Below are 11,337 nucleotides of genomic sequence, written 5' to 3'. Positions count from 1 at the left end.
TGAAAAAGAAGTATTTTATATATTTCATAATTACTAAAAGATCCTTCAGACAATGTCTAAATGCAGCATGCTAACTTTTGTAATTATGTTTTAAAAACCACTTTATATCTTACATAAAGTTATAAATGTGACCTCATTAATATTTAGAATAGGATCACTATTAACATGTATAAATGGTATACGTGGGGCAGCTTTCAGCATATACGTAACCTCTAATTGTTGATCAAAAATAGGTGACAAACAAAGCGCACGATTACAGAACATGAAGAGATATAAAAGCACAAAATATGTATAAGGTACTGGTATCGGCATACTCACGTTTATAAGCGGCTGGAGGATGCCAAGCCTGGCTAGCAACAGTTGCTCCTTTACCTGGCGCAGCTCTTCCTGTTGCCTGACTATCATTTGTTGCAGCTCCTCGTGTTTTCGTTGCAACTGCTCCTGCCACAGCCACTAACTTGTATCATGCAATACGGTGCATTGGGAAGCCTAACTACTTTATTGATTCAAAGCAAAATCAATACACATTGATATTGTAACCATGCGTACTTGAATCTTTATAATAATAATTGTGGGAGATATAAAGGCTTACGCACATCGGGGCAGCATGACAGAGGATAATGTCACCGATTAGCTTTTCTAGACAAGCCTTGGGATCGCATAGCGCGTTCAATGCCGCATCATACGTCCATGTCGTATTCGCATAATATAAGTTTGAATGTACTTTGGGTATGATAATAATCCTCTGCTATGCCTTCCCAAAACGCAGTTATACTATTACATTATAATAATGTAGGTTGTTGCATAGAGCGACGCTCACCTGCATCTGCGCCTGGTCGGGCGACACGATGACGGGCAGCGGCGGTATGGAGAGCGGCAGTACTCCGGGCACGCCCACCGCGCCCACCGCGCCCACAGCGCCCACTGCGCCCACGTACGGCGCAGGGTCTAAGTACTGCGCGCCGATACCGTGCTGCGGTGCCGGGGCCGAGTCACTGCTCTTGTGCGTCTGCAACACGGACGAAGGAAACATGAGCGGAGAACCAATAAGCCAGGTCAGGTGCCTCCTAGGTCAACCGTCCCCCGAACAACGGCATTTTGGCGTGCTACTTTCTTAGAAGATTTTCCGTTATGCCATCTCCGCTGGTCATTTGTCTCTATGGCAAGGTAATTGCATCTCATTACACTTTTCGCTTCAAAAATAACATTGCTTCTTAGAAGTTAGCCATTCGATACCTCGCGCATGCTCAGCGGTGTTTTGTAAATACATAGACGAAACAAAAAGAGCACATGAAAACCAAGTCCCGACTTGTGGAATACAAAAAACAAAAACACAATACTGTTTTTTTATATACATTTATATTTTGGTCAGCCAACAATAAAGAAACAAGACGGAATGTTGGATAGTCAATTAGGCGTTCTACTTACCTCTCGCATGGAATTTCTCTGTGAAGAGCGTGAGTCGCCGGATAGCGAGGCGGTATCAGAGCCGGTGAACCGGACGTGCGAGGCGCGGGTCCACGACGCGCCGGCCGTCGCCACCGTGCCGGCCGTCGCAACCGTGCCCGTTGTACTGCCGGCCGACGCTGACTTCACCGAAGCCGGCTGTACCAGTCAATAATAAATATGCGGACACCTTTTCACACACGGTCAGTTGGCCTCATGGTAAGTTATTAGTTAATGTGTGCTATAGGCTCTAACACAACTGATAAACTATATAATGCTACCTATATAAGGTGCTTTATTATTACCTGCCAGGACTTGAACGGAGGGTAGTATTGCGTTTATAGATTACAATAAGTAAATATAAATTATTTATTATTTGGCATATTTTTTTTCATACAAAAATAATACGTATAAAGGAGAACATTCATTTCGTACCCAAAACTGAAAGTGCCGGCCAGAAGAAAAAAAAATAGTAGATTCTCGTAGAGGATCTACTATTCCCTCCCTCTCCCTGAAGATTTTTTACTATTACAAGAATTGTCTACAATTAACCCCCAGGCTGCTATTTGACTTTGAAAATACCAAAAAATCCCACAATGTTTGGAGCATTACATTACCATTAGCCAGCCGCTGCCTTCAAATGACTCCTATTCGACCTGGGAAGTCATCAAATGAACCCCCTCTCGCCATGAGAAAGTCAGACTCTTACTGACTAAAACCCATCATGGGGAAACTAGGGCCGCGATAATCCTTTCGAAGAATCCCGCAGCCCCGATAGGCCTTGTCCCCGCAAAAATATCGTACTATTCTTGTCGAGGATGCCCTGAAGATTTTTTATATTGTAAGGAACGTCTTCGGTTAACCCTCAGACTGCTATTTGAGTTTATCGTGAATAAAAATCTATACTTGAATGTTACGGCAAATAACGTCCACAGTATTTTTTTAACTAATCGAACGTCTAATAACTGTTTCGAATAATCCCGCAGCGCCGGCAGGTTTTGGTCACCTGGGGTTTGCTGACACTCTCTTGTCTCCAAGAGAAAGACGGAGGGACGATGAGCCACTCGAAATTCTATAGGGGCGAGGGGGAATGGGATGCCTTCGTCTCCTTCTGCAAAGCATGCCAGAGAAGGAGGCGGTGGAATAACTGAGAGTTTGCGCCTCTCATCCCAGCCGCTGAGGTGGACGTGGAAGACACCACGCGCGTCGGGTGTCGAGAAGACTCCCGCCATCGTAGACGTCGGTCTGTGGGCGGTGAGTTTAGAGAGGCTCATCGTCCCTTCGCCGCCTTGGAGACTACAGGCCCGTGTCGGCGGCGAGCGTTGACCCAAGCCCTCCTCAGACCGTCAGCAAACCCCAGTGGGGCCCACCTGGGCCAGAACCTGCCGGGGCTGCGAGATTGTGCGAAAGAGTTACTGCGGCCCCGGTACAATATCAGAAGGAACATGATGGGTTTAAAACAGTAAGTCTCCTCGGTGTAGCATGAGGGGTGGGGGGGGGCTATATGGTAAACGTTCAATTTGTAAAAAAAATACTTTGGACGTTATTTGCTGTAACATTCAAGTATAGATTTTTATTCACGATAAACTCAAATAGCAGTCTGAGGGTTAACCGAAGACGTTCCTTATAATAGTAAAAAATCTTCAGGGCATCCTCGACAAGAATCGTACGATATTTTTGCGGGGACAAGGCCTATCGAGGCTGCGGGATTGTTCGAAAGAATTACCGCGGCCCTGGTTTCCCCATGATGGGTTTTAGTCAGTAAGAGTCTGACTTTCCCACATGACATTTGATGTCTTGCCAGGTCGGGCAGGATTCGTTTGAAGGCAGCGGCTGGCTTCTCCAGTTTGCGGCCGTAATGTAATACTCCAAACATTGTGGGATTTTTTGGGATTTTCAAAGTCAAATAGCAGCCTTGGGGTTAATTGTAGACAATTCTTGTAATAGTAAAAAATCTTCAGGGCATTATCCTCTACAAGAAACTACTATTTTTTTCTTCTGGCCGGCATTTTCATTTTTGGGTACAAAATGTTCGAGACTTGAATGATCTCCTTTGACTAACTTTATTAGTTTAAAACCATCCAGTAGAGTTGCGCGTTGTCACTCTCGCAGAATAGATAGAAAGAGATAGCAGTTGTTTTCATTGACGAAGCGACACTACGCGCGTAATTTGTGAACCACGTTATGCAGAGTACAGCCAATGTTAATTTAACTTGTTTACTGTCTCAAATTAAATTGACTCATGACTGTTCCGGGGTACGAAATTTCTTCACTATTGTAATCAATAAACGCAATACTTCCCCCCATTCAAGGCCTGGCAGGTAATATTACAGCACCTTATATATACATTTATAAACATACGGACCACAGCCCACAAACATGCTCATCACGTAGCTGTCGACCGTGCCTATAATAATCCAATCCAGAACCTCAGGTTCGGCTGTCCGGTATGGTGACCATTGCGTCATCGGGTCGTAAAATTATTTATTTACTAGCTTCCACCTGCGGTTTCACCCGCGTCCCGAGAGACCTGCTGCCCGAAGCCGGATGTTGAAAAAATCCTATATCCTTCTCCCGGGTCTAAGCTATCTCCCCTCTAATTTTCAGCTTAAACGGTTCAGCCGTTCTTAAGTTATAAGTGGAGTAACTAATACGACTTTCTTTTATATATAGTCATGGACACATAATTAAAGACACTGTTGGAATCTTAAATTGCTGCCGCATTTCATCTGTATTTCTTTTTTCTGATTGCTACTGGAACTTTATTTTCTATTTTAAAATATTTAAGAGGGCATTGTGAAATATTAAAACTAAAGACTATCTTCAGTGATCCTTCGCAACAAGTTTTTTTTCGCTTTATCCGAATCTCGAGCGGTATGAACCATAACGTGGCCTGGCCATATAATTAAAGACACCATTTGCTCAGAGGAAGAAATGCAAATTATTAATATTATTGATGGTACTTTTCTAAAACAACATTCCCTACACTGTAACTAAGCATACTAATGAGTACTAATATTTGGTTTATTTTCTTTTACCTCAATGACAGCACGACATCCCTAAGCGTGCAAGCGGTCAGTTTTGTTTTAAGTCGCTACGGGAAATTTCTTCCATGCTTCATAAAAATCTGTGTAAAATTGATCAATTTTTCATGTATGACTTATCGCCATTGTGTTTTCTGGCCGATCACCAGTTTTTTTTCTATTAAATTTGCGATGGGCCAAACCAAAACCGTCATAAGTTGCTCGATCAAAGAGTCCTTTTTACTACTCTTACAGTGTTTTTCAGAACTTTTCCGGTAAATACCGGTAAATTATGCTTAGCATATAACAAAATGCTATTTCTAAAATATTATGTACTTGAATTCGCCTATTTTTAATAATATCTTTCTAAAAGATCACCACACCAAGTAGTGGAGAGAAGCCCCACACTATTACTTTTGCGCCTCCTATGTTTGAGAACTTTCTTAGTGTATTTTGGTTCCATCTCATGTTTTGGAGGCGACTAATTTCGATACATTATTTTAGAATTATTCGTATCCCTTTGTTTAATGAGAAAAAAAAAATACATTTTTGAACACTTGTTAACTGCACCTTTCACATTTGATAAAAATAGCCAACTACAGTATGGACACGCGGTGCTTTTCCAAAAGTAACATCTTCCGATACCCATGCCTTACAGCTTTTCCCGACCCGGTTGTAGTCTAAAAGTTCTGCAGACACAATTGTCGTCCCTTTAGCATCAGATGACTCCCAAAAAAACCAGTACCGAATCATGTAAATGGTTCACTATTTGCCTATAGCACCGCCTTGAAGTCTGTTTGCGGACAAGTTTTCCTTGGGGTCGGTTTTGAGTTGTTCTCAAACCATGCCGTTTTTAGTGCCATTGATAAGAAATCTTTAATAATAAATTTTTTACCATGTCCTTACTACAGATCAAGTGGTATGAATAAATCCGTATATCAAAATATAATATTAAAAAGCCTAAGGGATTGTTCACACCAAACGTATTGTCCGCCGCTGACTGTGAGTATACTCACAGTCGGCCTCAGTGTGAACGTCGACTCAATCTGCAGTACGCGTACTCACCAAGCCGACAATAGGCTATAGCGTACGATGCGCTACATGTGTGAACAAAAGAATACGCTCGTGTAGGTTCACACTAGATGCGTACGCTGAGCGGCCGACTATTCTACACATAAAAGAGCTCAGTATTTGAAGTTGCTCGTAGTATTTTATAAACGATCTCTGTGATCACTCGTGGTTCCCATACGATAAAACTAGTGTATTTTTAAAAAAAATCGGACGTTTACTGATATTTCAATTAAATGATGCGCATTCAGATAGTTGCCATTTACGAAGCTCTAGAGGAAGACGAAAATAATAAAAAGAAGAGATTGTGGGTACATCCCTTAAATTTGAAGAGATGTTTTCTTGGTCAATTTCATACTTTATATTTCGAATATAGACTTTATCCAAATAAGTTCAAGAAATATTTTCGTATGACAGTAAAAACATTCGATGAGTTACTATCTTTAATACGTATAAGTTTATATAAAAGGGACACTAATTATCGACGTGCTATTCAGCCAGAAGAAAGATTGACAATTACTTTAAGGTAAGAGGAAAACAACTTGTACTGTAATCAACACTTATTTATTATAATCAAATCAATCACGTTTAAACAATTGCGAAAAGAACAATGTCAGACGTCCATAGTAACTTAGGCTCAATAAAAATATTTCATGTACAGTGAAAATTCTTACAGTTTCTTGTGTAGTTTAACGTCAGAAGCTTTTCTATGTTTTCCAGTTTTGCATTGAACTTCTCAAAACCAAATTATTCCAAATTATTAAAACGAAAAACCTGAACTCGATAAACAAAATAATTACTTATTAAACTGATATTTTTTTTTGGAAAAGTTCTAGATAACAATTAAATATTTTATAAGAAGTTAGTATTTTATATTTAAATTGTTGTAGTAAAGAACTTTGTGTCCGTGAGAATTTAGTTTTAAAAGTTGATTGGGTGGGCCGAAACCTGACATTGTTCTTTTAATCACCTTGCAAAATTCTTTCAATGTCTTCTATAGAAGGTGGTTCCGATACATTATCAGGAGATTCAGTATGAGATGAGGTGTCGATTTGTGTAGGTGAGGATGTGACCTGATATGGCTGTGATGGGGGTGTACACTGTGTACGGTTCTGTGACGATGACATGGACCCATGATCATAATACTAGGACTAGGACGTGTAGGACTAGGTACAAAGTGCGATATGACGGAGAATTACACGAACACGAGTTGGTGGAGATGGTCCGATGATGATGATGGTGATGATGCAAATCAATAGCTTGTATGTATACCTATGTAAGTTGTTAAAAAAATTAAATATCAGAAAATAGTTTATTTATTATTTCGACAATTAATAACTCTTTTGATTTAATTTCCACAGATATTTACAACACAAAAAAAAAACTATCCTAGAAGAACAATAAAAAAAAAATATATATATACACTATATCTAAAAGGCGTCAAAAAATTCATCCCCATCGCTGTCAACTGGGAGCGTACCTAAGAGGCTGGCAGCATTACCTCGTTGGAAGGCCATGCTGATCCTTTGTCCGAGGTAATAGCCAGCCTTTTGGTCACGGGAAGCGTCAACCAGCCGCCTAGACAGGTCTTTAAATAGGTTATGCGCATTCGGACCCCACGACCCGAGGGTTTCAACCCCAAACGGTTCGAAAATATAGTTGCCGACAAGGCCACTATATTTCCGCCGCTTGAGGTTCTCCGCGGCCGCAGCGGCAGCAGCAGCACAGCACGCAGAACTTGGAAGATGGGATGGCGCAAGAGTATCGACGCAGGTTGCGTCCCATACTAAAGGCCTACCCATCTTCCAAGGGAATAAAGACATGCCGTCCGGTCTCTTACCGTCGTCGCGTGCCAAGCCATTTGGTTCCAGTACAGCTGGCACCCCGACGGCAACAAGAGCCCGACGAATAATGTCGTTGATATTTGCGTGCCGCGCAATACGGCCCGCACTACGGCTGCACGACAGGCCGTGGTGTCCGAGGCTGGTGACAGCCTCACCACAGTGGCAGCGATGAGGGGAGCAGCACGGTGCTCCTATACGTAAACAAGTAGCGAGGCGGAAAGTTGTATCGTCAAACATGGTGCCAATGTTTGACGACGGTAGTGCCTGAAGCCAAAGCCCCGACTCCCATCTACCCACAGCCAGTAGGCGCGCTCGCTCAGCAGGAGTAATTGCCGTTTCTATCAAACTATTCCGGGTTACTCTGCAGAGCGGCTCATCCCACTGTCTTTGGGAAGACGGGTTGCTGGGTAAATTTTCGTTCGGGCAAGTAATTTTCCATGCATCCATAGCCTCGGCTAAATACGGCACCTCGAAATCAGCCAGTGTTGGAGTAAGAATATTCCTGGTTAATTTCTCAGTGCCGTGAACCGAGGATATGAATGCCGGTAAACTAATACTGGTAATTTTGCGGACGCCGAGACCTCCCATCCGGATGGGCAATGTGGCTTGTTGCTAGGCTCGGTCGTCCAGGGCCACATTGAGAATGGAGCTGAGGGTATGGCGGATAATTTTATCAATTGGGTCTAAAAGGTGGCTATGTTTAAAGAGATGAGAAGAACGGAGGTAATATGTAAATTTAGGACCAAAACAGCAGTGTCGAATAATTGTGATGGCCGAATGCATTGTAATTTTCTGTAGGCGTTCCGAAATATCGTTGAAATTATCATTTTTTTCCGAAATAAATGTAGAAAAAGATTGGTCTAGGATGGGAGCCCCAAGGAGGCGGAGAGACTGTTTATCTATAATTTTAATCTGTGGTGCTAATGATTGAAATTTGGATATTGTCATTTGTCTGTCAGTCGTGTCAGTAATAAATAATTCACATTTTGTACAATTTAGTCCTAAACCAATGGAATGAAATTTATGTTTTAAATGAATGAAATCCTGAAATACGGTCTCTACATCGCCTCCCAGGTCCCATCATCTAGATACCAAACGTTGAATTTGGAATTTAGCTCTCGAATGATCGGGTGAATGGCTAGGCTGAAAATAGGGTTGTTTCCTAGTATTCATTTAGTTAAAAATAAATAAATGCACCGAAAGTTCACAAAACTAGAAACACGATAAGCTATATCATATTATTTATAACTGACCATATATTTTTTAATTAATTTATGAAATCTTAATTTAGAGCCTATGACGTCACGCCATTAAAAACGACGAGAAGAGACCGATGACGTCATTCTCTCTGTGACAGATATATCGAAATAACCTCAGAATGAATGTTTTGTTTATTTGCTTCTGTGAAGTTCTGTGTGTTAATTGCATTTAAGTGATACAACTGCTAAAGAATTATGGAGAAAGGATTTATGAAAGCTTATAGTTCCAATCTGCCAAGAGTAGACTCTTCTATGGTCGCTCAATTCTTTGCCAATAACCAAGATTTTTCAGCGGAACGTGGATGAACAGTTTATTTGGAGCACTAATGGTCGTATTTCCAGTCTCGCACAACACAAACCTTGTAGACATTCATTTAATTTAAGTTTTTTGAAAAAGCATCTAATCTTTTTGAACGCGGACACAAACATAACCTCAATATAAATAAACACAAACTTTACGTTTCTTTGCACCGTTTCATTTTTCCGCGTACACAACTCAAAACATTTGAGGTATTTTATTTTTGTGCAAATGTATAAAAATAATTTATATGTATAAAATATTATAGTTTTTGTAGCTATTTTATAAAAATACATTATAAAAATTAAGAAATCCATTAGTTGGTATGTTAGTTTTTTCTCGTTAGATGTGCTTTAAAATGTAAAGGAATGAACAGAGAACGTTGACGTCACAGTCACGTGATCTAGCGTTTTCCGAGCAATATTCTAAGAGAAATAGAAAAAAATGTAATACATAAAAAATAAAAAGATTTGAGACGAAAAATGAAAGAGAGGGTGATCTTAAAATTATTTAGAAGCTATCTAAATAGATTTCCGAAAATTGGAAACAACCCTATTACAGAAATATCAGAAAAACTATACTTTTTGTTTAGGAAGTGAAAATTTGAATAAACATTACTTACTAGTTTCGTTTCTTTTTTTAGTTTCATAAACCCCCCAATCTTCATACATAACAGATGCTATGTCTTCCCAAGCGCATCTCCGTAAGTTTCTATCCCTATATTCTTCTGAATTCGCATTCCAAATACATTGTCTAGAATGTACTTCTGCAATAAACTTTTCGGTGTCGAACATCGCGAGGTGTCACGTGTCACGACTGTCCTCATTGAAGTTTGTTTCTCGAGTGAATTGCGGCAGAGGCGCGGCGCCCGGCGGTGCGGACGCGGCGGAGCGGCGGTGCGGACGCGGCGGAGCGGCGGTGCGTACGCGGCGGAGCGGCGGTGCGTACGCGGCGGAGCGGCGCTATTCGGCAACTGCGTCCGCGTAGCCAATCCGCGTCCGCCGTGCATAGTCGCGTAGTAAAATAATCGGCTACTGAGAGTCAGCTACAACAGACGACGTAACAGCGTATAGTCGGTTCGGTGTGAACGACAATTTCAAAATATATGGAAAAGCAATAAACTGCGTAACGCGCGCTCACAGTCAGCGGCCGACAATACGTTTGGTCTGAACGATGCCTAAAACATTTTACTTACCAGAATTTTTGTTCTAGTCTTATTGATAGGACTAAAATGAAATTTTTTTATGAAATAAACCTAAATTATTACCTAATTCGAGTTACTCACTTCTAAAAAAAAGTATGGCAACTATTTGTATCTTTCGTTTTTTTTTCTTAACTGGGCTTTAACTGTCTTTAATTAGCTGACCAGCCAAGTATCAGCTACAAAAGTTAGTGTTCATTTCCCATAGAGCTTTATATCTAAAGTATTAAAGAAAGAAAATATTTTTTGTCCTTAATTTAAAGAACACAATGTAATGTTTGTTTTAATAATTATTATACTACAGTTTATACCGTGCTTAAGCTCATGTCAGTATATACCATAACTATTTATTTCATTTCGAGTCGGGGGGTGTCTTTAATTATGTGTCCATGACTGTATATATGTCGTAGCCATATCGTAGAATTGACCACTTCATGAAAAACTCGAGCATTTCATGAAATGGTCGCGTTTCATGAAATGTTCATGTTAATTTGACCAGATCGTTAAATCGTCAACATTTCTCGATTTTGTCATCCATGTCTGGCCTTATGGTAAAATAGGGTATCCATAAAATATTTAATATAAATCCAAAATATTTTGGGCGGGGGGAAACTCGCGTAGACCCATTGGAGTTTAATTTAATGAAATCTGGTAGTTGTGAAATTTTTTACAGCTCAAAATTGTCAGGAGGCAAAAAAACTTAGGTTTTTTTCTAAACTTCAATTGCAAATATTAAGAGTAAGAACTTGTTCATTGTCCTTTATGTCCGATATACATTATTATTTGAAAAAAATAAAATAAAAAAGGGAACTTTAATAACATTTTAGGAATCTTAAAATAGAACACACGTAATCTAAAATGACGTGACCTGTAGGTTCACTGCCTAGCTGGTCTAGCAATCGCAAGCGCAGCAGCTGAGCACGAGGTCTCGGGTTCGATTCCCGGGTCGGACCGAAATCGCTTTGTGGGTTTTAGAGACTTTCATGAAACAACCCACAGCCTGGAAGTTGGTGATTGTGCATCGGAGAGCACGTAAATGTCGTTCCTACGCCTGATCTCCTTCCGGTCGTGTTTGATTGCCGTCCCATCCATGCCCATGCCGTGTCGGGTTCTGGGAGTTAGGGAGTGCACCTGTGTCTGTCGTGCACTATAGGTAATATGTCCTGCGCAGCTGGCTGATCTCCTTAAAATGAGAACA

General features: G+C 40.7%; 1 protein-coding gene across 7 annotated transcripts in view; it reads right to left on the bottom strand.

Annotated features, from left to right (window-relative positions):
* Positions 1 to 11,337, bottom strand: part of LOC110378229 (circadian locomoter output cycles protein kaput) — a 28,742-nt gene that overhangs the window by 6,863 nt on the left and 10,542 nt on the right. For 5 of the 7 annotated variants that reach the window (XM_049839094.2, XM_049839061.2, XM_049839232.2 and 2 more), the window contains exons 11-13: positions 1,429 to 1,605; positions 821 to 1,009; positions 319 to 441 (exon numbers count right to left, since the gene is read on the bottom strand). In XM_049839094.2, coding sequence (XP_049695051.2) covers positions 319 to 441; positions 821 to 1,009; positions 1,429 to 1,605 — 489 coding nt within the window. The remainder of the gene's footprint in view (positions 1 to 318; positions 442 to 820; positions 1,010 to 1,428; positions 1,606 to 11,337) is intronic. The other 2 variants (XM_049839195.2, XM_049839272.2) reach the window with 1 other exon arrangement.

This window comes from Helicoverpa armigera, chromosome 1 (assembly GCF_030705265.1).
Source record: "Helicoverpa armigera isolate CAAS_96S chromosome 1, ASM3070526v1, whole genome shotgun sequence".
Classification (NCBI taxonomy): Eukaryota; Metazoa; Arthropoda; class Insecta; order Lepidoptera; family Noctuidae; genus Helicoverpa; species Helicoverpa armigera.
The sequence above is the reverse complement of the archived record's forward strand: the minus strand, read 5'-3'. Positions and strand labels throughout refer to the sequence as shown.